This window comes from Lithobates pipiens, unplaced genomic scaffold (assembly GCF_037356315.1).
Source record: "Lithobates pipiens isolate NorthernLeopardFrog02 unplaced genomic scaffold, aLitPip1_a1.2 Scaffold_18, whole genome shotgun sequence".
Classification (NCBI taxonomy): Eukaryota; Metazoa; Chordata; class Amphibia; order Anura; family Ranidae; genus Lithobates; species Lithobates pipiens.
Genome location: NW_027507758.1, coordinates 632,478,101 through 632,505,380, shown reverse-complemented (window position 1 = coordinate 632,505,380; position 27,280 = coordinate 632,478,101). Strand labels below are relative to the sequence as shown.

The 27,280-nt window shown below is 47.2% G+C and overlaps 1 protein-coding gene across 7 annotated transcripts in view; it reads right to left on the bottom strand.

Annotated features, from left to right (window-relative positions):
* LOC143989544 (uncharacterized) overlaps nt 1-27,280 on the bottom strand; it is a 221,041-nt gene that overhangs the window by 13,139 nt on the left and 180,622 nt on the right. For 3 of the 7 annotated variants that reach the window (XM_077489706.1, XM_077489707.1, XM_077489705.1), the window contains exons 5-7: nt 25,207-25,434; nt 24,890-25,117; nt 24,573-24,800 (exon numbers count right to left, since the gene is read on the bottom strand). In XM_077489706.1, the coding sequence (XP_077345832.1) occupies nt 24,573-24,800; nt 24,890-25,117; nt 25,207-25,434 (684 nt within the window). Of the gene's footprint in view, nt 1-24,572; nt 24,801-24,889; nt 25,118-25,206; nt 25,435-25,523; nt 25,622-25,737; nt 25,862-25,949; nt 26,077-27,280 lie in introns of all 7 variants that reach the window. The other 4 variants (XM_077489708.1, XM_077489709.1, XM_077489704.1 and 1 more) reach the window with 3 other exon arrangements.

The window sequence follows — 27,280 nt, the reverse complement described above, 5'->3', positions numbered from 1 at the left end:
AACAAAAATAGAGCGACAATTTTGAAAAAAATGCATTATTTTTTACTTTTTGTTATAATAAATATCCCCCAAGAATATATAAAAAAACATTTTTTTCCTCATTTTAGGCCGATACGTATTCTCCTACATATTTTTGGTAAAAAAAAAAATCTCAATAAGCGATTATTGATTGGTTTGCGCAAAAGTTATAGCATTTACAAAATAGGGATAGTTTTATAGTATTTTTATTAATAGTTTTGTATTATTATTTTTTTTTTACTAGTAATGGCGGCGATCAGTCGATTTTTATTGTGACTGCGACATTGTGGGGGACCCATCGGACATTTTTGACACATTTTTGGGACCATTGTCATTTCGTTTATACAGTAATCACTGCTATATAAATGCAGTGATTCCTGTGTAAATGACACTGGCAGTGAAGGGGTTAACCAGTGGGTGGCAGTGTAGGGGTTAAGTGTTCCTAGGGGTGTGTTACTAACTGTTGGGGGCTGGGCTTTCATTTAGTGAACACTGATCTCTGCTCCAATCACATGGAGCAGAGATCAGCGTCACTAGTTGCTAGGCAGAATGGAGAAATGTTGTTTACACTGCATTTCCTCCATTCAGCCGTCCCGTGAGACGATCGCGGGTATGCCCGCGGCGATCGAATCCGCGGGTCCCGCGACCAGACTCACGGGGGTCCCGACCAGCGCGGGAGCCCGCCGCTGGCGGTGCGCTCCCGATGGCAGGGCGGCATTGAAGATTGGACGTACCTGTACGCCAATATGCCTGCCCGTGCCATTCTGTCGACGTACATCGGCGTGCGCTGGTCGGGAACCGGTTAACAGGGCTTAGTCATGGCTTACTTAGAGACTCAGATGCAGGCGCCAGTAGGTTCCGAGTATTGTCCCAGGGCCCTAATGGTAGCTCTCATAGTTCCGTTAAAGGAAATTTGGCTCCAGGATCACGATGGACCAGGAGTCGTAGACTCTCATATGAACCCAGCACCACTGCCTCCAATACCGTGGCAGAATCTCCATCATCCCCAAGAAGCCACCTGTGCGTATAAAACTCCCTGGCCAGCCAAAAAACACTTGTATAGATCAGGCAGCGCAAGACCCCCCTGCTTCCAAGGCTCCTGAAGAGTCCGTAGACCTATCCTGGGAGGTGAGTTTCCCCATATGAATCAGCCAAAAAATGCCACTCACCCAACGAAAAAAGGGATGCGGGATCCACACCAGAGAATTGTGCAAAAAATATAAAAAGACCGGAAGGATCTTCATTTTGAGAAGATTTATACATCCCAAAACCGACAAGGGGGGTTCTTCCATAATCCAGCTTTCCTTTTAAGGAGCTCCAGCAGGGGAAGCAAATTAAAACTAAGATAGTCCGTAGCCCTTGCAGAGATGCAAATCCCCAAATACGTGAAACATGTGATCCATGGGGCGGGGTGTGGCTTGGAGATGGCGGAGGAGTGAGACACACGCTCTGAGAGCCCTGATCCTCCACCTGGTCATTAGAAGGTGATGGAATACCTGGAATGCCAGACTATGATGCGGTAGCCTGCATGTGGTAATCTGCACTGGGATGAAGAGAAGGGAGAGGCAGCGGAGACAGACAGCACAGCCTGAGATTGAGCTGTTTTTCCCCCGTACACGAGCCTCGCGAAGACACGCAGAGCCTGATACAGAGAACACTGAGGGACGTGTGGAGCACGTGATACACCAGGGAGTGAGAGAGCCGGTGTGGTCTTCCCCCGCTGCATCAGCTGAGAGTGACATGGAGCAGCAACATGCTGAATACGAGGGACAGCAAGGAGGGAGAGTGGGAGATCTGGATCTGAGATCGCCATTGCAAGCCCTCCCTACCCGCGCAGACCTGCTGGCACTACCAACTCGAGCGAACATGGAAGCGATGGTTGCTCGTCTGGAGGAGATGCACCGCAGAGAGCTCAAGGCTGTACAGGTAGAAGTTCAGCAGCTGACAGAGAGACTGGTGAGTGGGGAGACCGCATGGTCCTCCCTGGAAAGCCGAGTTTACCATCTAGAGCAGGTACAGAATGTACAAACCTCCCAGGTCTCTGTTATGCAACTACGGCTGGAAGAGTTAGAAGACCGTAGTAGACGTCAGAATCTACGGTTTAGGGGGGTTCCGGAGGCTATAGGACGGGATATGCTGCAGACTACAATTTCTTCAATATGCCAAAAACTAGTCGGTCCCCTTTCCCAACCTTTGGAATTTGAAAGAGTGCATAGAGCCCCTGGTCCTCCTGCGACAAACACAAACAGGCCAAGGGACGTGATATGTCGTTTTTTTTCGTTTTGCGCAAAAGGAGTTAATAAGCCGTAAGGCATGGGAAAGTGGAGATTTAGAACAGGACGGGGATCTGGTAAAAATACTGCCTGATCTCTCACGGGCCACCCTGCAGCGTAGGGCAACGTTGCGCCCACTCCTGGATAAAATCAATATGATAGGGGGGGTCCTATAGGTGGGGTTACCCCATCGTGTTAATTATAAAAAAAACTCAATGACATTTACCTTGCGATACCCGACGGAACTCCCGGAGTTATTTGCCTTCCTTGAAGTGGAGGCGTTTGCGATACAGAACTGGTTGCAACCAATAGTAAACACCTTAAGAAATAAAGTCACTAGTAGAGAAAGGGGACCATTTATCCCAGAAAGAGATGGACTGAGAAGAGAAAGGACAACTTCACATTAAATAGAAGGGAAGATATGGGGTTTGGGTGGGATGCCCTCCTTTTATGGTTCCTTCTTTTTATTAGCTAAAAAGTGTTGCCCCCGCCCGACTCTGCTTCCCTTCCCCTTTTTTGGTAATACCTCATTGGATTTTTTATTTTTTTTCTTCCTCTTTGTTTGCCCCCTCGGGGAGGCTGAGAGTGGGGTGGACGTCTCGGGGAGGGTGGATGGAAGGGGGAGGTGGGGTGGAATTTTCCTCCCCTTTATCTCCCCCCCCCCCCCCGGGAGGTCCCTAGAGTGTCCACCCGGGTTTTCCCTAAGTAGGGATACAAATAACTGAGCTGTTAGTGCTTCAGATTTTAGAATTTAGATACCGCCCCTTTTCCATACCTGAGAAGAAGGAAGAGGAGGAAGGAAATTTTTTTTATTTTTTAGTTGTTTTTTTTGGGGGGGGTGGAAACTAGCACTGTATTATTTTGTACTACTACATAATTTAGGTGGAACTATATAATTTGGTATGTGTATAGGGAATACTGGGGGGGAAAATTTTGATTATTTTTGGAAAAGGGAAGGAAGATTGAGAATATATGGAATAAAATGGGAAAATCTGGAGGGAAGATATAAATAAGAGGGGGAGAGGGGGGAAGTTATCAGATTTGTTTACATTGACAGCTTAGACAGAATGGGAACTCTAGGGAGTCTAAGATAGAGCGTACGGTATTTGTAATTGGGAGGAAGCAAGAGAGGGGTAGAGGTGGGAAGGGGTAAGAAAGAGGAATGTGGGAGAAGATTACCACTGCCCCTTGGGGGATGGTGGGGAGGAAGGTGCAACGGGAGGAGGGAAAGGAAGGAAGGCATGTAAGTATAGGTAAAAAGGCGAGGTAAAATGGATAGGAAGCCCTAGATGGGGGCTATAGGACCGGGTGGAGGGGACTAGGAACAGAGCTCTCGGCTCTATGCCAGATCCAGGCCGAACCCCAAATTAGGTTTACACCCACCTGAGCCAGACGGCCGGAGGCTCAGAAGGGGGTGTCTCTCTTAGGGGTATTGGGGTTTTTTTTTTCTTCTTTCTCTCCCTCTCTCCTCTCCCCTTCCCCTCGCCCAGGATGGAGGGGATAAGGGTGACTTCTTTGAATGTAAAGGGACTTAATGTCCCGGAAAAAAGAAGGATGCTATTAAATGATTTGAAACGCCACCGTACAGATGTAGCATTTGTACAGGAAACGCATTTTAGGACGGGTGGACTCCCTTTACTTCAGAACAGATTTTTTCCCTGTGTTTATCATGCACATAATCAAGAAGCAAAATCTAAGGGGGTGTCCATTCTGATTTCTAATCGGATATCTTGGTCTCTTTTGGATAGACGAGTGGATGGGAATGGACGCTTCCTATTTCTTAAAGGCCATATTGATGGAGTAAAAGTAACTTTGGCTACGATATATGCACCAAACATACAACAAGATGCTTTCTTTAACAAAACCTTGAGAAAACTAGCAGAATTTGTAGAAGGAAAGTTGATTCTGGGAGGAGACTTTAATGTCTCCTTGGACCCCGGAATGGATACCTCCATGGGATCATCCTCAACCCCAGATGGCGTTAGGAAGAGGGTCAAACGGGAGATGCAGTTGGTAGATGCATGGCGGATTTTTCACTCAGGAGAAAAGGATTATACTTTTTTTTCCAACCCGCATCAACAGTACTCCCGTATTGATCTATTCCTTGTGCCACACTACCTACTCCCGTCGGTAATAGAGGTGACGATAGGAAATATAACTTGGTCTGACCATGCACCGGTTACATTGCAGATCTCCCTGTCTAGCCCGGCTCGCTCCTCGGGACGTAGCCGGCGTTTGAATGAAAGTCTGCTACAGAAAGCAGATATACAGGAGGATATAACAAAGGAAATGATGGCATACTTTCAGACCAACGACACCCAGGGGAGTGACCCGGGCATGATAAGGGAGGCACATAAGGTGGTCATGCGGGGGGATTTTGATTAAACATGGCTCCCAAATAAAAAAGGCACGAGAAGTGCAGATAACAAAAATATTAGAAGAAATTCAAAAACTTGAAATGCAACATAAGAAAGTACAGACACCACTCCTAGGGAAAGATCTAGCACATCTGAGGAGGCAGATGACAGACCTGCTCCATTATAAGGCAAAAGCGGTGATACAGGCAGGGAGGAGAATAGGGTATGAACTAGGAGACAAGTGTGGTAGAGTGTTGGCGGGGAAGCTTAAGGAGAAGGGGAGGACAATCTACGTACCCAATATAAAGGGAAGAAATGGACAGTTAATTACAATGCCCAAAGAATACTATGCGGCCCTCTATAATTTGACATCCCCTTCCTTTCCCATGGATAAAGTGGAGGAATATCTATCCTCGGCAGGTCTTCATAGACTGCCCTCTCCGGTCTGTAATAGCTTAGAAACCCCAATAACTGTTGAAGAACTAAGTGTAGCAATAAAATCAGTCAAAAAAGGGAAGACACCAGGTTCCGGATGGATATACAATACAATACTATAGGAACTTCTTTCCAATATTGGGTCCACATATGGTAAAGGTTTTTAATGCGCTCGGCCGGACTGCTGCACCCCCTCCGGATATGCTTAGGGCTCATATTTCGGTTATCCCAAAGGAAGGGAAGGACCCGGCGGAGTGCGTCAGTTACCGGCCGATCTCATTGTTGAACGTGGATTTAAAACTTTTCACTAAAATACTGGCCTCCCGTCTACAATCGCACTTACATCAGCTGGTGCATTTGGACCAAGTAGGGTTTATCCCCTCGCGTGAAGCGAGAGATAATGTAATCAAAGTACTGAACTTGGTACACTTTTCCAACCAAACAAAAACCCAGAGTGTCTTTTTAAGTATGGACGCAGAAAAGGCATTTGACCGGGTCAACTGGAGATTTATGTTTGCGGTATTAAGACACATGGGGGTGGGAGAGGGTATGTTACGGTGGATTGCTGGGATATATACCTCCCCACAGGCTTTGGTGAAGGTAAATGGAGTTTTCTCAGAACCATTTAAGATCTCAAATGGAACCCGCCAGGGCTGCCCTCTCTCACCCCTACTGTTTGTCCTCTCATTAGAACCACTATTGAATAAAATCTGACAAAATCCGGACATTCAGGGACTCCAAATAGGGGAGCATAACTATAAAATATCAGCATATGCGGACGACCTTCTGTTTTCCCTATCCAGACCACACATCTCCCTACCAAACCTTATGGAGGAAATTGTAAGATATGGGGAGATATCAAACCTAAAAATAAATTATACAAAATCGGAGGCAATGGGAGTAGCTCTGCCCTTAAGGGTAAAACAGACTATACGACCGAATTATAGCTTTAAATGGGTGAATGTAGCACTTAAGTATTTAGGTACATATATCCCAGATAGGATGGAGAAGACTTTTACAGTAAATTTCCCCCCGCTACTACAGGAAATTCGGGCACTATTAGACAAATGGAAACAGGGACTACATTCGTGGTTTGCCAGATGTAATATTATAAAAATGAACATACTGCCAAAATTGTTATATCTATTCCAGGCCATACCTACAGATATTCCAACAATTTTTTTCCGCCAGATAGATACTCTATTCACTAAATTTATATGGGCGAATAAACGACCAAGGATTAACAGAAATATCATGAGAGCTCCTAAACGCTACGGCGGCCTGGCAGTACCAGATATGTTTAAATATTATCAGGCAGTACATATTGGCAGAATGATAGACTGGTGTAGACACACAGAATTTAAATTATGGACAAAAATGAACAGTCCAGTACCCCTATGTAGGGCAATCTGGTGTTATACAACATTACCAGAATTGCTTAAAAGTAGGGGTGCACCGAATGGGTTTTTGGTGCCGAAACCGATACCGAAAATAAAAAATACACTAGGCCGAAAACCGAAACCGAAACAGCACCGATACCGAAAATGACTGTTTTTAAAAAATATTTTTATACAGGAGGTGGTCAGAGACTGGGGACATGGTTGAGGAGGTGGTCAGAGACTGGGCACATGGTTCAGGAGGTGGTCAGAGACTGGGCACATGGTTCAGGAGGTGGTCAGAGACTGGGCACATGGTTCAGGAGGTGGTCAGAGACTGGGCACATGGTTCAGGAGGTGGTCAGAGACTGGGCACATGGTTCAGGAGGTGGTCAGAGACTGGGCACATGGTTCAGGAGGTGGTCAGAGACTGGCGACATGGTACAGGAGGTGGTCAGAGACTGGCGACATGGTACAGGAGGTGGTCAGAGACTGGCGACATGGTACAGGAGGTGGTCAGAGACTGACGACATGGTACAGAAGGTGGTCATAGACTGGCGTCATGGTACAGGAGGTGGTCATAGACTGGCGTCATGGTACAGGAGGTGGTCAGAGACTGGCGTCATGGTACAGGAGGTGGTCAGAGACTGGCGTCATGGTACAGGAGGTGGTCAGAGACTGGCGTCATGGTACAGGAGGTGGTCAGAGACTGGCGTCATGGTACAGGAGGTGGTCAGAGACTGGCGTCATGGTACAGGAGGTGGTCAGAGACTGGCATCATGATATAAGAGATAAGTGTGGTGTCCCCTCGTGCAGCCAGTGTGGTGTCCCCTCGTTCAGCCAGTGTGGTGTCCCCTCGTGCAGCCAGTGATGCCCCTCGTGCAGCCAGTGTGTTGTCCCCTGTGTAGTCAGTGATACCCCCGTGCAGCCATTGATGCAGCAAAGAGAGAGGAGAGCCACCTCCGCCGTCTGGTTCAATAGAGCGCCGGGAACGTCACAGCTTTAATTTCAATAGCTGTGTGTTCCCCCGTCGCATACAGCCCCTCCCCCTTGTCCGGGGAACTGTGATAGACAGAACCTCCGTCCAGTCTGGACGGGTGATCTGTCTATCAAAGTTCCCCGAACAAGGGGGAGGGGCTGTATGCGACAGCGCGCGACAGGGGAACACACAGCTATTGAAATTAAAGCTGTGACGTTCCCGGCGCTCTATTGAACCAGACGGCGGAGGCGGCTCTCCTGCGCTATTACACCTCCCGTGATGGGCTGCATCAGGGGCGGGGGTCCGCCCCCGCCTAGGCCCCGCCCCATTTTCAGCTCAATTATCGGTCGTTTTTTCCTTTTGGCAAATTGCCGAAAGGGCCATTTTCGGCCGATATGTTTCGGCGGCCGAAATTTCGGTGCATCCATACTTAAAAGACATCCACTTATAGGCCCAACGTTGCGGATAGGGGCTAAGATCAGTCAAAATCCTCAATTCTCTACAATAAACTCACCGCTATTCCCCATTCTGGGTAACCCCGGTTTTTTATCGGGAATGGAACTAGTTGCATTTCAGGGACTTATAGAGAGGGGCTGTACTCAAGCATCGCACTTTCTACAATTGGAAACATGGCCTTCGATCGCCACATTGACGCAACGAGGAGGCCGCTATGGAATACATTTTTGGCAGGCATTACAGTTGCGACATTTTTTTTTCAATCATTAGGACCGGCGACAAACTATCAAAGACAACTGACAAAGTTCGAGATATACTTTGAGGAGAAAGAACCCCTTTCACGGGCAATCTCTAAGATATATGAAATGCTGAATGCCCCCCCCGAAGGTTTTAAAATGCCTGGAATTGAAAAATGGGATAAGGACCCGGGAAAGACTTTTTCACCCACACAACGGCAGAAGATTATATATCTGGCATTGAACTCATCGATCTGCTCGCGGGACTCAGGAATCCAATTATAAAAGATATCGACGCAGTGGTATTATACCCCGTCAAAACTCTGTAAGTTCTTTCCAGAGGCTTCTGACCGTTGTTGGCGGTGTAATAAGGAACAGGGGACCCTGATGCATATATTTTGGCTATGCCCTAAGATAAGACAATATTGGCTAGAAGTACAAAGGATCTCTCAAAAACTTACATCATACCAGATCCCAGAGGACCCGGCCTTTTTTTTTTGCATCATTGTACAGAAATACCTTTACAAACATACAGGAAATCGGTGATATGCCATCTAGTTAATGCAGCTAAGGCAGGAATCGCACTCAGATGGAAAGATCCCAGGCCACCTTCAATTGCAATGTGGCTAAATAGAGTAAGAAATGTGGACGCCATAGAGGACTTAGTTCTCTCAGCCCAAGATAGAAAGGATCAATATGACGAAACTTGGAGATCTTGGAACTCATTTATGAATTCAGAGGAAGGGAAGAATCTATTGGGGAACATAGCAGAGGAGTGAGTCAGCACGTACTTGAATGCGTTCGAACCCCCTACGTGGGTTGGGAAGAACCTATCTCTTGTGGGGGGGTGAGGGAGTATGGGAGGGGGGCAAATAATAATCGTTTTTTTTTTGTTTTTGTTTTTTTTAGAGGGGGAGTTGGGCTTAGGGATATAAAAATAGATAAAAGGCGAGGGAGGTTTGGGGGATTTATAATAGGGGGAAATAAGAATTATAACAGATAGAACTGGAAAGAGATAGATAAACAGGGTAGATAAGAGACTAATAGATAAATATATATAAATTGGAAGACATAATGTGTAGATAGAACAACTTGGTTTAATTTATAAATACAAAGAGGAAAATGGAATATGTTCTATAGGATATAAGATATATTTATGTAAGAAATGAAGTCTCTGTTGTCTCTTGTGATTACTGTTCCCCCCTACTGGACCTATGTGATATAAATAAAGAAAGTTAAAAAAAAAAGAAACATGTGATCCATTTCAATGTTACCCTCAGGTCCGACGCAAACCTCAGTGCCCTGGTCAAGTGGTAAAATGGTCGATTTTGTCCCAGTTCATTGAAAATTTTATAAAATTATCTAAAATACCTAAAACTGCATGCAGAGAAGGACCTGGATTCTTCAAAAACAGTAATATGTCAACCGTATACAGCACCAGGCACTCTCCGATTGAGCCAACCTCCAGTGCACCCACCCGGGGAGGATCGCAATGCCACTGCCAATGGTTCAATCATGAGGAAAAACAGGAAGGGTGACAACGGACAACCCTGCCCGATTCCCCTGTCCACAGCAAAAAAGGGGATATTGAAAGCCCTTATTTTTAACGCCATCCTAGGTGCATTGTATAGTAGGGACACCCACTTACAGTAACGTGGACCAAAGCCCATAAGCTTCAACACTGTCCTCATATACCCCCAATCCACAGTCAGAGCGCTTGGACATGTCCAGCGATACCACCATCCTGGTCCCCATTGTCTTATGAGAAATTTGCAAGTGGGTAAATAGACGACACAGATTTTTATCCATCGACTTCCCAGGCATGAAACCTGTTTTATCTATATCTACCAGGGCTGGTAGCACCACTGCCAACCTAGTGGCCAAGACCTTTGTAAAGATCTTTGCGGTCTATGAGAGGAGCAACATGTATGTTCCTTGCCCGGATTGGGCAAGAGCACCACATACACTTCCAACATAGATGATGGCATTACTTTTTTTTCAAAGAAATATGAATATAGTGATTGCAGCCTAGGAGCAAGCGTGTCAGAATACTGTCTATACCATGTGTGGGGGAAACAAGAGGATGGCCACCTCCATTTCTTTAATAGCGATATCGAGGGCTTTTTTTCCAGCAGGAACATAGGGGAACGCAGTTCCGGCACCTCCAGAACTGACTGTATGTAATGGAAAGGGGTGCTGGGGTGTGCTTCAGGGTCTATTGATGCTGGCTGCTGAAGGATCTATTCTACCTGGAGGGGATTTTTCAGGGGGGGGGTCTACTCTTACTGGTGGGGGACCTATTGTTGCTGGGGGTGGGTCTTTAATAGCTGAGGGGTCAATTATTGCACGGAGAGGTCTACTGTTGAGGGAAGGGTCTATTGTTGCTGGCTGATGGAGGGTCTATTGCTGCTGGCTGTGGGGAGATATGTTGTTGCTGCCAGGGGTCTGTTGTTATGCTGGGGGGATTTTGTTTGAGGTTGCACATTTTTAAGGGGGGATCTATTGTTGCTAGAGGGTGCTTTATTGTTACTGGCTATTTTTCTTGTTATCATGAACAAATTCTATACAAATTACTTATCACCACAAAAATTATACTTGGTTCTGTATTCTCTAAAAGGGCAGTACTGGAAGGTGGGTAGGAGGTGGAACTAAGGACCGGTCCTCACAGGTGGGTAAAGGCCGAAAAAAGGGGTTACTCAAAGGGGGAGTTCCTGCACTTATTCTCTGAGAAAAAAAGCCCTGGTGATATCCAGCACCAGCCAGGTACTATCATCCACTTCTAAAGCAGGTATTGGAAGACCCGAAAAAAAGATAAACCAGCTTTGCTCATCATATACAGGAATAGGGATGGCCGAACTGTTCGCCCGGCAGTCGGTTTGCGGCGAATTTCGGCTGTTCGCGATTCGCCCGATCGGCGGACTATTGCCGCTGTTCGCCCGTCGGACTTACGTGTTTACTGTGTGAAAGAACTTTGACCTATGATGACACATCCATCATGGGGTACAGGACAGCCAATTGAGACATTACAGCACATGGACAATTGGACATTCCCCCTAACTTATAAATAGACCCGATCCGGCGGCCATTTTACATTCTTTCTTCTGTCACTATAGGGAGAGGTTGTTGTGTGGAGCAGGCAGAGACTGCAGTGACCCAAATCGCTAGCTATTAGGTCCACAAAAGTCCTTTTAAGGACTGGTATGGTGTAGGTGTAGTACAGGATATAGGTTTGAGTGCACTGCTATGCAAGTGATTGTTGCAGCAGATTGTCTTTTGTCAGTGTAGAGAGGGACAGACAGGACGCTGTGTGTAGCAGGGAGGGACAGTCAGTTTAATCATTAGCTGTTACTATTAGGTCCACAAAAGTCCTTTTCAGGACTGGTATGGTGTAGGTGTAGTACAGGATATAGGTTTGAGTGCACTGCTATTCAAGTGATTGTTGCAGCAGCTTGTCTTTTGTCAGTGTAGAGAGGGACAGACAGGACGCTGTGTGTAGCAGGGAGGGACAGTCAGTTTAATCATTAGCTGTTACTATTAGGTCCACAAAGGTCCTTTTCAGGACTGGTATGGTATAGGAGTTGGACAATATATAGGGTTGTACACGTATAATATTCTTTCATCCAAATATAGAAAGAATATTACACTTGACTGCTGCCCTTATGCTGCAGCAGTCCTTTATCAGTATAGGGACTGAGTTACAGTCTGCTAATCACTAGCTACTAGTTCCACAAAGGTCCTTTTAAGGACTGGTATGGTATAGTGTAGTACAGTATATAGGGTTGAGTGAGGTACAGTCTGCTAATCACAACCTACTAGTTCCACAAAGGTCCTTATAAGGACTGGTATGGTATAGCGTAGTACAGTATATAGGGTTGAGTGAGGTACAGTCTGCTAATCCTTAAGGACTGGTATAGGTCCACAATATATAGGGTTGAGGTGCACTACTGCTGACTGCTGCCCTATTCTGCAGCAGTCCTTTATCAGTGTAGGGACTATGGTACAGTCTGCTAATCACAACCTACTAGTTCCACAAAGGTCCTTATAAGGACTGGTATCGGTATAGCGTAGTACAGTATATGGGGTTGAGTGAGGTTCAGTCTGCTAATCCCTAGCTACTAGTTCCACAAAGGTCCTTAAGGACTGGTATAGGTGTACTATTTGGTGTGCAGTATATAGTTGTGTAATACACGTATAAAATACTTGCACATATAGAAAGCATATTATAGTGCATTTCCACTGTGCAGCATTGTGACTTCTGAGCGGTTCTGCAGCGATACTACAAAGAGTGACAAACGCAATCCAAAAAAAAAGTATTGTAACTGGTGTGATAGACCAGTGGCCCCCAAAAACAACAGATTGAAGCGGGGTGTTATATACCTTCTTCCACATACATACTGCACTTCTCTAGAGACTTTTGTCACAGGGTCATTTAAAAAATGACAGGCAGAGGAACAGGGAGGCCCTTCCGCAGGGGTGGTAGGGGCAGGAGCAACAGGCTTGAGCCAAAGTGGGAAATTGCAGAAGGTGCATGCGATTACATCAAAGGAAGCACCAGACTTGGTTGAGTGGCTCACTCAGCCTTACTCTTCTGCACCCTCCTCATCCTCTCAATCTGCACCCTCTTCTTCAGTCTCTGCTATGTGCACCCCCAAAGACACTACCACCAACAACACCACCACCACCACCACATACCTTCCGCTTGAGTCACAGGAATTATTTTCCGATCCATATCAAGACATTTCTGATGCGCAGCCACTCTTGGCATTGGATCAGGAAGAGGAGGTAGCAACAACCGCCACTCAGCAGTCTGACGACAGTACCCAGATCAGCCCAAGGAGGAGGTTGGTCCCCGGTGTTGCTGCCTACTCCGAGATCTCTAATTATAGCGGTGGGGAAGGTGACGTCGATGATGACATGTCTAGTGATGTCACGTGGGTGCCCACAAGAGAGGAAGAGGAGGGGAGTTCAGAGGGAGATATGGACCAGCAGATAGGGAGGAGAAGCAGGAATAACTTACATTGCACAGGAGGGACAAAGCAGACTGCTAATGTATCAGGAGCGAGGCATCGACCATGTACGGTCACATCTGGCGCTCCCAGGACGCCGTCACATGGCTCCGCAGTGTGGGCTTTTTTTAACGTGTCCGCTGCTGACAATAGTGTTGCCATCTGCAATCTTTGCAGTCAATACATTAGTCACGGTAAGCCCAACACTCACCTAGGGACGACCGCCTTAAGAAGGCACATGAGCTGCCATCACCGAGCCCAGTGGGAGCAACGGAACACACAAAGCCACACTCCAGGCTCTCACCGTCCAGCCTCGTCTTCTACTTCTTCTCCTCTCTCCTCACAATTGTCCTCCACTCCACCTTCCATCACACCAAGCTCACGTTTTTCTGCAAAAAGGCAGGCTTCCGTGGGCCTAATGTTCGAGCGCAAAAAAATGATGACGCCGGATAACCCTCTTGCCCAACAGTTGACGGCTGGCTTGTCAGAACTGATAGCCCGCCAACTACTGCCATATAAACTGGTGGACTCGGAGGCCTTTCGAAAATTTATGTCCATTGGAACACCACAATGGAAGGTCCCAGGAAGGAAGTATTTCTCAGAGAAGGGCATCCCAGAGCTATATGGCCATGTTCAGCGGCAAGTGAATGTATCTCTGGCACACAGTGTTGGTGCCAAGATACATCTGACCACAGACACATGGTCTAGCAAACACGGGCAGGGAAGGTATATCACTTTTACTGCCCACTGGGTGAACCTTCTGACGGCCGTCAAGCATGTAACCCATGGCACCCGTGTAGATTTGGTTTTACCGCCACGGATTGCATGCAGGCCTGGCTCTACTCCATCCTCCTCCCTCTCCTCGACTGACTCTTCCTTTTCCGCTGCTAGCGTCTCTTCCGCTGGGCCGCCCAAGTTCCCCAGAACCTATTCGACATGCCAGGGGAGACGTTGCCATGCCGTGCTGCGTCTGTTGTGCCTGGAAGCCAAGAGCCACACTGGCCCTGCACTCCTTTCAGCTTTGCGTTCACAGGTAGATCAGTGGCTAACAACGCTCAATTTGATAGTTGGTAAAGTGGTGTGTGACAACGGTGCCAATCTGCTTAGCGCATCGAAACAGGGCAAAATTACGCACGTGCCATGCATGGCACACGTCTTAAACTTGGTCGTGCAACGATTCGTTGTCAAATACCCTGGGGTCCAGGACATCTTGCGGCAGGCAAGGAAAATCTCGGCCCATTTCAGAAGATCTTACACGGCCATGGCTCGCCTTGCTGACATTCAGCGGCGACACAATCTGCCGGTCAGACATCTTATTTGCGATTGCCCGACGCGATGGAACTCAACCTTCTATATGCTTGATAGGCTGCTCCAGCAGAAACGTGCAGTTAACGTCTACCTGTATGAACTCTGCGGCAGAACAAGTTCTGGGGAGCTGGGTTTTTTTTCAACGCGCCAGTGGCTGCTCATGTGCAACGCATGCAGACTTCTTTATGGAGCGTGCATTGCGTCATATCATTGATCAAGCTGTGGAGGAGCAGGAGCGGGAAGATGAGGAAGTCGCAATGCTGGATGAATTCCCCAGGGGGGGCTACTCTATCTGAGACAAGTGAACAACAGGAGTCTGAAGAGGAGTCAGAGGAGGATGGTGCCGGGGCGGATGAGGAGGAGCAAGAAGAGCATGCTTTAAACCTTTCTGTGATCCCTGTTGTTGTGCGTGGATGGGGAGAGGAGAATAAAGAGGACAACATTATCCTGGATGATGAGCAGGAGCCAGGCCACCACACAGCTTCCAGTTTAGTGCAAATGCTCCAGTGTTTTAACAGGGACCCCCGTATAAAAAGCATAAGGGTCAAGGACCAGTACTGGGTGGCAACGTACTTAGACCCCCGGTACAAACACAAAATGGCGGAAATGTTACCGCCGTCACAGAGGGCTGTCAGAATGGAGCACTTCCAGGCCTTGCTTCGAGAAATGCTGCATTCTGCTTTTGAGTGCGCTGGCAGAGGAGCAATTCCCACTCCCAGAGAAGGAGTTGCAGGTACCAATCCAACAGCGCCTGCAAGAAGAGGCCGGTTTGAAGATGTGTTGGTGACTTCGGATATGAGGTCATTCTTTCAGCCGACCCATCGACAGGTGTCATCCGGATCCAGCATCAGGGAACGCCTAGACCGCCAGGTGTCCGACTACATTGGGTTAACGGCCGATGTGGACGCTCTGAGGAGTGATGAACCCCTGGACTACTGGGTGGGCAGGCTTGACCTCTGGCTAGAGCTTGCCCAATTTGCAATCGAACTGTTGGCTTGCCCCTCGTCCAGCGTCCTGTCCGAAAGGACGTTCAGCGCAGCAGGGGGGGATCGTGACCGATAAGCGTACTCGCCTAGCTCAAGACAGTGTTAACTACCTCACATTTTTAAAAATGAATGAGGCATGAATCTCGGAGGAATTCAACACATGTGACCAGTAGACCATGTATATGTCTATAAACGATTTTTTTAATCGAGCACACAGACCTTCTTTCTTCATTTGGCTCACTTCCTTGTACAAAAAAAGCACACCGTACTATATGCCCGTACCCTCCTGTTTGAAGAGGTTGAGCGGTGTCATATTTTTGGGGCCCAGCAGCAAGTTGCTGGTATCAGTGCTGCTGTTAGTGCTCTCTATCTCGGTGCTGGTGTCAGTGCACTCTATCACGGTGCTGGTGTCAGATCACTCTATCACCGTGCAGGTGTCAGTGCTCTATATCACGGTGCTGGTGTCAGTGCTTTATGTCACGCTGCTGATGTCAGTGCTCTCTATCATGGTGCTGGTGTCAGATCACTCTATCAAGGTGCAGGTGTCAGTGCTCTATATCACGGTGCTGGTGATCATCTCCTGCACCCTCTTCTTTGCCTACCCTGACCTTCCCTCTCCTCCATTGCCTTCATGCGCTCCACAGTCCTGAATTTTCAGAATTTCACATATAAAAAAAGAATGCTTGTAGTTGTTGATCCCAGATTCACCTCATACATGTGTTATGTCATTGGCCATGTGGTGGGACTATGTGTGCACAGCTAGTAATTATTTTGTGGCTGCAAATATGACCTGTAAGTTTGTAAAGTTTGCCTGCCATTGAAGTCAATGGGGGCCGCCGCAAACTTTGCGGTTCGCGAACTTTCGGCCGCGTTTCGCATTCGCGAAACGTCCCGTCGGAAGTTCGTCCATCACTATACAGGAATTGGAGAATATACCGAACAGTAGTATTCAACAAAAATACTCATGATTTCCTCCAGGTCTTTAACCAGTTCCCCTGCCCGAGAGCGGATACATGGCACACTAACCAGTGCCCTCTGATCTGCCACAAGCAGTGCCAATAATTTGCCATTCTTGTCACCCTTTTCAAAAATGTTCTCCACCCTATGAAGCAAGGTAGTATGGGCTAAGTTAGTGTCAAACAAGGCAAGTTGTTGCCAACCTATGTTCCTCAGTTTGTAGTGCTTCCCTCTCAGCATTGTGTTCCATCTATATACACTAAAAATACTCTGGAGTATTTTTTTCTTGAGCAAAGTTTTTTTATGCCTTTATATATATTCCATAGGAATGTCTGTCGCATCGGCTCCTGAGTGGGAATACCCACGAAACGCGTAGAGCTTTACTTGATGCCACAGCTACACCCCATACGGATTCATATTTACTTACTACCATTATACTTTATGATGTTTATATACCATTTGGTAGATACATATATACCATGTGTGTGCATGTGCCAGCATCAGGCATGTTGTTTTTTGCATGTACACACCATTTTTTATCTATACATCTATTATTTTGATCATGTATTGTTATGCATGTACTCTCCTATTTACCATGCTTAGCTCCTGTGCATGCTCCTTGTACATATATGAAATGAATAAATGTTGCAATGTTTTGATATCTATGTTATTAAACAAATACCTTTTATTGTAATTGACCTCCACTATTCAATTGCTTCATCTAAAGTCCCAACTCCCTTTTTTCCTTAATGTGAGCTGCCTTAATGGCCAATATGTATTGTCCCCTCAGCACAGCCTTAAAGAGGAAGTAAACCCTGATGGGTTTACTTCCTCTTTGTCTCCCTGCAAAGGTAAAGCATAATGGGCTACTATGCATCACATTAGGAATGCACCAAAATTTGGGGCCGCCGAAACATATCGGCCGAAAATGCCCTTTTTGCAAGCAAATGCAATTTGCCGAAAGAGAAAAACGTCCGATAATGGAGCCGAAAATTGGGCGAGGCCTGGGTGGGGGCAGTGCTTTGCCCCCTGCCCCTGGTGCCGCCCATCATGGGGGGTGTATAGCGCAGGAGAGCCGCCTCCACTGCCTGTTTGATCACAGTGCTGGGAACATCACAGCTTTCATTTCAATAGCTGGGTGTTCCCGGCCACGCCTTCACACACAACCCCTCCCCATTGTCCGGGCACTTTGATAGACAGATCACCCGCAGAATTGGACGGATGATCTGTCTATAAAAGTGCCCGGACAATGTGTGTGATGGCGCGGCCAGGAACACACAGCTATTGAAAGGAAAGCTGTGATGTTCCCGGTGTCTCGTCAAATAACGTTCTCCATCGGATAGTGTCCGCTGTGTACTGCGCATGCGCAGTACACAGCAACATAGATTACAAAAATTGCCGAGGATGAACGGCACCTGCGCTGTGAGTCCAGGTTCTATCCCCACTATCCAAGTGGACATAGAGCAGGAATAAAAAAGAGCCGAGCGCAGCGAGGCCGAGCCCGAAGCGTGGCGAGTGAAGCTCGCCCGCGAGGGGCCCTCTAATATTCACAACCCTATGTCCGCTTGGATGGTGGGGCTACCACCTCCACTCACGGCGCAGGCGCCGTTCAGCTTCTGAGATTTTCCGAAGCGTCGCCTGCTCCGTACTGCGCATGCGCAGTACGATCCGGACACTATTTGATGGCCGGACACTATACGGCAGAACACCAGCGCTGTGATTAAACAGGCGGCGGAGGCGGCTCTCCTCTCTTCCCTGCACAGGCTGGCTGCAAAATGGGACACTGGCTGCAAAATGGGACACAGGCACACTGGCTGCAAAATGGGACACAGGCACACTGGCTGCAAAATGGGACACATTGGCTTCAATGGGACACACTGGCTGCAATGGGATACACTGGCTGCAATGGGACACAGGCACACTGGCTGCAATGGGACACAGGCACACTGGCTGCAATGGGACACAGGCACACTGGCCTTCAATGGGACACAGGCACACTGGCCTGCAATGGGACACAGGCACACTGGCCTGCAATGGGGGACGCTGGCCTGCAATGGGGGACGCCTCCTGTACCACGTCCTCTGTCTCTGACCATCTCCTGTACCATGTCCCCAGTCTCTGACCATCTCCTGTACCGTGTCCCCAGTCTCTGACCATCTCCTGTACCGTGTCCTCTGTCTCTGACCATCTCCTGTACCATGTCCCCAGTCTCTGACCATCTCCTGTACCGTGTCCCCAGTCTCTGACCATCTCCTGTACCGTGTCCCCAGTCTCTGACCATCTCCTGTACCGTGTCCTCTGTCTCTGACCATCTCCTGTACCGTGTCCTCTGTCTCTGACCATCTCCTGTACCGTGTCCTCTGTCTCTGACCGTCTCCTGTACCGTGTCCTCTGTCTCTGACCATCTCCTGTACCGTGTCCTCTGTCTCTGACCATCTCCTGTACCGTGTCCCCTGTCTCTGACCATCTCCTGTACCGTGTCCCCTGTCTGACCATCTCCTGTACCATGTCCCCTTTCTGACCATCTCCTGTACCATGTCCCCTGTCTGACCATCTCCTGTACCATGTCCCCAGTCTCTGACCATCTCCTGTACCATGTCCTCAGTCTCTGACCATCTCCTGTACCATGTCCCCAGTCTCTGACCATCTCTTGAACCATGTCCCCAGTCTCTGACCATCTCCTGTACCATGTCTCCTGTCTGACCATCTCCTGTACCATGTCCCCTTTCTGACCATCTCCTGTACCATGTCCCCTGTCTGACCATCTCCTGTACCATCTCCCCAGTCTCTGACCATCTCCTGTACCATGTCCTCAGTCTCTGACCATCTCCTGTACCATGTCCCCAGTCTCTGACCATCTCTTGAACCATGTCCCCAGTCTCTGACAATCTCTTGAACCATGTCTCCGGTCTCTGACCACCTCCTGTACCATGTTCCCAGTCTCTGACCACCTCCTGTACCATGTTCCCAGTCTCTGGCCACCTCCTGTACCATGTCCCCAGTCTCTGACCACCTCCTGTACCATGTCCCCAGTCTCTGACCACCTCCTGTACCATGTCCCCAGTCTCTGACCATCTCCTGTCCCATGTCCCCAGTCTCTGACCATCTCCTGTCCCATGTCCCCTAGTCTCTGACCATCTCCTGTACCATGTCCCTTGTCTATGACCATCTCCTGTACCATGTCCCCAGTCTCTGACCACCTCCTGTGCCATGTCCCCAGTCTCTGACAATCTCCTGTACCATGTTCCCTGTCTCTGACCACCTCCTGTACCATGTCCCCAGTCTCTGTCCACCTCCTGTACCATGTCCCCAGTCTCTGACCACCTCCTGTACCATGTCCCCAGTCTCTGACCACCTCCTGTACCATGTCCCCAGTCTCTGACCATCTCCTGTACCATGTATCTAGTCTCTGACCATCTCCTGTATAAAAATATTTTTTTTAAAATATGTTTCGGTATCGGTGCTGTTTCTGTATCGGTGTTCGGCCTAGTGTATTTTTCATTTTCGGTATCGGTTTCAGCACCAAAAAACCCATTCGGTGCACCCCTACATCGCATAGTAGCCCATTATGTGTCACTTACCTGACACAGGAGCCAGCGATGTCACCGCTGTTCCCTGTAGTCCGGAGCGTCTATCTTCTTCCGGGTATCACTGCTCCGACCACTCAAAGCACCGGAACAGAGATGACATCACTCCCGTGCATGCGCACGGGAGCCGCCACTAACGGCATATCGGCGTTAGCAGCGGCATGCTGCTAACAGCAATAGCGCGCCTGCGTCCCGCTGTCTACGGCGCATGCACCGTAGACAGCTGTCACTGTCTTTTAGTAAATATCTCCTAAACCGTGTAGGTTTAGGAGATATTTCTTGGACCTACAGGTAAGCCTTAATCTAGACTTACCTGTAGGTCAAAGTGTTTTGCAAGGGTTTACAACCACTTTAAATGTATCCCAAACCACTGTACCTGCAGCAGAGGACACATTTTTGTCCCCGAAGTTTGACATGTGCAGTTTTGCCTGCTGTGCCACCTGCTCCGTTTGTAGCTAACCAGGTGAAAGCTGCCATGTATTTCCTCCCATCCTGGCTGTCAGTGAGAGAGTTAGCCCTTGTACACACGGTCGGACATTCTGATGGAAAATGTCCGACCAGACCGTGTTGTCGGATAATCCGACCGTGTGTGGGCTCCATCTGACTTTTTCCGTCTGAATGTCCGACCAACAAAGTTTGAGAGCTGGATATAACATTTTACGACAACATGCTCCGATCGGACTTTGTCCGATTGTTTGTAGAGAATTCCGATCGGACAAAGTGCCACGCATGCTCAGATCAAATTACGAGACCAAAGCTATTGGCTACTAGCCTGAACGTAGTCCCGTCGTAACAAAATAACGTCATCACGTTCTGAACGATCGGATTTTTCTTTGTCCGACTGTGTGTATGCAACACCAGTTTCGGAAAAAATACGACGGATTTTGTTGTCGGAATGTTCTGACCGTGTGTACGGGGGCTTACACGATATACAATGTAATACTGACATATAATCACACACACATAGGTTGGACTTGATGGACTTGTGTCTTTTTTCAACCTCACCTACTATGTAACTATGTAATAGAGGTCAGATATACTACCCACCAAGTAGGAGACTTCATGTACCAAATTTGAGACAAATGTCATTGGCTAAAGCTAGATCGATTCTGGATGCCATTTTATGCCTCCAGGAGAGACAGGAGTAACTCCGAACAGCCGGGTTCTTCCACCGCCACAACTCATTGAGTTGGGCAGCAGATACTCAGGAGAGGAGATCATTGGAAGCCACCCTTGGGAAGTATCTAAATCACCGCCAAGAATAGAATTAAAGTCACCATCCAGGAGAAGAGGAAGGTGCATATAGGGGTGTCACCAATAATTCGTATAACAATTGCGATTGAAAACTGGGTGATATATAAATGGTTGTTTGATATATATCCACCACTAAGATAACATATCTCCCCGTGGATCAGAGATCACCTTCTGGATTGAGCAGGGTATACTCTTGCTGAGTAAAATGGTCACCCCTCTCGCATAAGCAGAATAGGAAGCATGAAACATACGCTGTATACATGATCTTCGCAATAACACCTTGCTCCCACCCAAATGCGTCTCTTGTAGAAGGACAATTTGTGGTCTGACCACCTTCAAGTAGTTAACCACTTAACAACCGCCCATAGCCGATTAACGGCTTCAGGGCGGTTGTTTAACTCTGAGAGGCCGTTAATTAACGGCCTCCCAGAATTCTGCTCTCGCGTGCCCCCTGGGGCGCGCACACGAGAGCATCACGGATCACGGTAAACGGCCGCTCATCGCGGCCGTTTACCACGTGATCACTCCGTCAAATGACGGAGTGATCACTTGTAAACAAACCAGCGTCGTGTTATGACGCCGGTTCCTCCCTCCCCCTCTCTGTACCGATCTGTACAGTGGAGGGGAAAGAGATCGGTGTCAGCAGCGCTGTGGGCTGCATCTGCAGTGCCCACATCGCTGCTCACCGAATTTAACCCCTCCATACCCTGGCAATACTCTGTAATACCAGCTAATACTCTGCAATACCCCCCAATACTCTGCAATACTCGCCAATACTCTCCAATACCCTGCCAATACTCTCCAATACCCCGCCAATACTCTCCAATACCCCGCCAATACTCTCCAATACCCCGCCAATACTCTCCAATACCCCGCCAATACTCTGCAATACCCCGCCAATACTCTGCAATACCCCGCCAATACTCTGCAATACCCTGCCATAAAGTGCCATACCCAGCCATACTTGGAGATACCCTGCAATACCCAGCCATACACGGAGATACCCAGCCATACTCGGAGATACCCAGCCATACTCGGAGATACCCAGCCATAGACGCCCCTCACCGCCCTCCGGTGCTTCTACGAACTCGCCAATACGATCAAAGCCGGAATCTTTTTATTTATTTTTTTATTTTTATTTCAGGCTTCCCAGCCTAGATGTGAGGTCTTATTGACCCCCAGATCTCACTGTAAAGAGGACCTGTCATCCCATATTCCTATTACAAGGGATGTTTACATTCCTTGTAATAGGAATAAAAGTGATCGCACTAAAATGGATAGAATGGATTTGCCTAATTTGTCGACTCCCGTGCGCATGCGCGGGAGTGACGTCATCGCGGTTGCGCCGCTGTGATTCGTCGGAGCTGCGAGACGCCACAAGCAACATGGATGCGGCGGACTACAGGGGACAGCGGCGACTTCGCTGGCTCCTGTGTCAGGTAAGTGACACATAATGAGCTACTATGCGATGCATAGTAGTCCATTATGCTTTACCTTTGCAGGGAAAAAAAGAGGAAGTAAACCCATCAGGGTTTACTTCCTCTTTAAGTAGCGACATTTGGCGCCATTCCACTGGCATGTGCAATTTTGAACAGTGACATGTTCTTTATCTATTTACTCAGCATAACTTCATCTTTCACTTTATGCAAAAATTGGGCTAACTTTACTGTTTTTTTTTTAAGCCCAAAACTTTTTCCCTCCAAAAAAACACGTTTGAAAAATTACTGCGCAAATACCGTGTGAGATAAAATTTGCAACGACCATCATTGTATTCTCTAGGGTCTTTGCTAAAAAAAATATATAATGTTTTGGGGTTCTATGTCATTTTGTAGCAAATAAATGATGATTTTTACATGTAGGAGAGAAATGTCAGAATTGTCCTGGGTGCTCCAGAACACCTGATGGCGCTCCCTGCATGTTGGGCCTCTGTATGTGGTCACACTGTGTAAAAGTCTCACACATGTGGTATCGCCGTACTCGGGAGTAATAGCAGAATCTGTTTTGAGGTGTAATTTGTGGTATGCATATGCTGTGTGTGAGAAATAAACTGATAATATGACAATTTTGTGGAAAAACAAAAAAGGAAAAAAAAATCTTGATTCTGCAAAGAATTGTGGGAAAAAAATGACAACTTCAAAAAACTCTTCATGCCTCTTACTAAATACCTTGGAATGTCTTATTTCCAAAAAGGGGTCATTTGGGGGGTATTTGTACTTTTCTGGCATGTTAGGGTCTCAAGAATTGAAATAGGTCGTCAGTACTTCTGTTGTGATAAATTTTCAGATATTGGCACCATAGCTTGTGGACTCTATAACTTTCACAAAGACCAAATAATATCCACCAATTTGTACTTATTTTTACCAAAGATATGTAGTGGTATAAATTTTGGCCAAAATTTATGAAGAAAAAATTACTAATCTGCTAAATTTTATAACAGAAACAAAGAAAAATTCATTTTTTTACAGAATTTTCTGTCTTTTTTCTTTTATAGCACAAAAAATAAAAAACCGAGAGGTGATTAAATACCACCAGAATAAAGCTCTATTTGTGTGAAAAAAATAAAAATTCATAAAGGTCCAGTGTTGCATGACTGAGTAATTGTCATTCAAAATGTGAGAGCATCAAAAGCTGAAAATTGGTCTGGTTATTAAGGGTGTTTAAGTGCCCAGTGGTCAAGTGGTTAAACATTGCTGTCCTTTTCACTTTGTCATTAAGACTCTGTATATTCCAAGACAGTACTTTAACCGACAGAGCCATAATAGCTTTTCAAAGTATATAGAAACATAACCAGGAAGACTGAAGTAGGCCAACGGCCCCACCTCTGTGCTCCAAAGTAGTAAGGTCCGCTGCTGGGAGATCCCCCTCCGGCTGCAGATTCATACCCTTCAGTGCAGATGGTGTATCAGTTACCGCCGAGGGACCCCCTCTGGAGCTCTTTGCTGCAATCTCATGTGCGCTAAAGACTTGCCAGGAGAGTGAGACAAGGCTTTGTGTCCCGCACATGCCGCGCTGCTGCTGTTTTTTGAGACAGGGTAATCTGGGGAGCTGAAGCCGATTTTCGAGTAGACATTAATCCTACGTGTTCCCCCTCTGCTTATGCAGCAATATCAGTCCACAAGAGCTAAGGAGTGCCAGGTGATGGAGTGGGATGTAGAAGGATTCAGTGGAGCTTTGGAAACATGTCCTGTCCTGTCTACATCCTAGCCACTCCCCCCCCCCGTGCTCCTCTTTAACATCAATATTATCATCCCAGAGGTTTCCACTCTGAATATATATTAAAACATTCAATGTAAAAAAACATGCTGTGTATAAATCAGAACTACTAATAATTGTCAATCATCTACCTGATAAAGGTGTGGGATGGTGTGATCTTCCTGTGTGGAATCCCGGGAATACAGAGGACGGGGACATCTCTCTGGTGGGTTTCTGTAGCTGGATGACTCCACCATGGTGTCCTGGTACAGATCTTTGTGTTCTTTTAGAGACTCTGACTCCTCCATCACCCCATCCTCATCATCCTCCTCTTTTATCTCTTCTTTAACCTCAACTTTAGAATCTCTCAGGTTTCCACTCTGAATATAGAATAAAAATGACATCAATGGTAACAATGCAGATAATGTACAGATCCTAATGATACTATCAGTGATTGTTCCTCACCTACCTGATGATGGTGGGGGATGGTGTGATCTTCCTGTGTGGAATCCCGGGAATACAGAGGACGGGGACATCTCTCTGGTGGGTTTCTGTAGCTGGATGACTCCACCATGGCGTCCTGGTACAGATCTTTGTGTTCTTTTAGAAACTTTGACTCCTCCATCACCCCATCCTCATCATCCTCCTCTTTTATCTCTTCTTTATCCTCAACTTTAGAATCTCTCAGGTTTCCACTCTGAATATATAATAAAAATGACATCAGTGGTAACAATGCAGATAATGTACAGATCCTAATGATACTATCAGTGATTGTTCCTCATCTACCTGATGATGGTGGGGGATGGTGTGATCTTCCTGTGTGGAATCCCGGGAATACAGAGGACGGGGACATCTCTCTGGTGGGTTTCTGTAGCTGGATGACTCCACCATGGTGTCCTGGTACAGATCTTTGTGTTCTTTTAGAAACTTTGACTCCTCCATCACCCCATCCTCATCATCCTCCTCTTTTATCTCTTCTTTATCCTCAACTTTAGAATCTCTCAGGTTTCCACTCTGAATATATAATAAAAATGACATCAGTGGTAACAATGCAGATAATGTACAGATCCTAATGATACTGTCAGTGATTGTTCCTCATCTACCTGATGATGGTGAGGGATGGTGTGATCTTCCTGTGTGGAATCCCGGGAATACAGAGGACGGGGACATCTCTCTGGTGGGTTCCCATTACTGGATCCATCTGTAGGAAACACACACACTGACTGAATACATTGTTTCTATGTGTTTATCAGATGATGGGGGATCTAGGTGGAGCCTCCGTACTGCTCTCTCCTTTACAATAAAGTCTCCTCTTACCCGGTGATGTGAGGGGCGGCTGATTGTCCATCATGACGTCCTTGTAGAGATCCTTGTGTCCTTCTAAATACTCCCACTCCTCCATGGAGAAATAGACAGTGACATCCTGACACCTTATAGGAACCTGACACACACAATGATACAGTCACCATCCAGACACATCCCTTGTCTGTTACTGGATAATGTCCCAGAATTCCCAGAATCCTCCTCACCTCTCCTCCATCATCTCTCTGGTGACTTCTAGAATCTTCTTTGTATTTCTCTATTCTATCAGGGAGGGAGGTGGAGGCAATGTGATGTCATATGATCACCAGAATTCACAGGAGGAAAACTCTAGATCTGAACACAAAGAGCAAAATCAAATGATATTCCCAGAATCCTCCTCACCTCATCATTCAGGTCTCCATTTTATTAAATTCTCACTTCAGACTGAGTTATAATTTACCCACACAGGACCCCCACACTATGCAGGTTAAAAATGCGTTGCAGGCATTCTGACATCATTACATACAATGAAGGATCAACAGTCCTACTTTGCTAGTGAAGATGCCAAGGGTCCGCCCACATCCTAAGAGCATCAGAAAAAAAGCCAAATAGAGGGACATTGGGAGGAGGAGCTGTGAGGTCAGTGTGATGTCATAGGACATATAGACTCTGGATGGAGGGACATTCGGAGGAGGAGCTGTGAGGTCAGTGTGATGTCATAGGACATATAGACTCTGGATGGAGGGACATTTGGATGGGGAGATTTGAGGGGTCCTCTATACGAGGCTCCTGTACAAACCAAATCATTGTTCCTGGGTGTGTCCTTCCTCTCCTAAACTGAAGAGTGAACTTTGACCTTTACCATACAGAAATCTGTCAGGAATGTGTGAAAGTAAGCTCTCATGTGATGAGGTGACGTGCGGAGGAACGGAGTGTAAATAGCAGACAATTTTCTCCAGAGCTCCTAATGGTGGGGATGGATTTTGCTGAGTGCTGGTGCCAAGTTTCCACCCCCCGGGATCACTGCAGGTGTGGAGAAAAGCTGTGTAAGAGGATATGGAGGAGAGATGAGGAGGAGATCCAGGAATCAGGATAAAGGTCAGGACAACCAACAGACGAGCGCATCCAAGAGACGAAGTCACCGCTGTCCCCTGTAGTCCGGCGCATCCATCTTCTCGGTGGGGTCTCGCAGCTCTGCCGCTGTCATTCAGCGAACCCGCAATGACGTCACTCCCGCGCATGCGCACAGGAACCGACACGCGCGGCATCTCCGTCGTTGAAGATGCCGCGCTCAGTGCGCCTGCGCGCTGCTGTCTACGGTGCATGCGCCGTAGACAGCGGTGCCTGTCTTCCGGCAAATATCTCCTAAACCGTGTAGGTTTAGGAGATATTTCTTGGACCTACAGGTAAGCCTTAATCTAGGCTTATCTGTAGGTCAAAGTGTGTTGTAAGGGTTTACAACCACTTTAATGCAGGGCTTGACAAATTAGATTTGAATCTAGGAGCCAGCTAAAAAAGTTAGGAGACAGTTTTTATTAGTGTAGCATGGGCTGTCAGC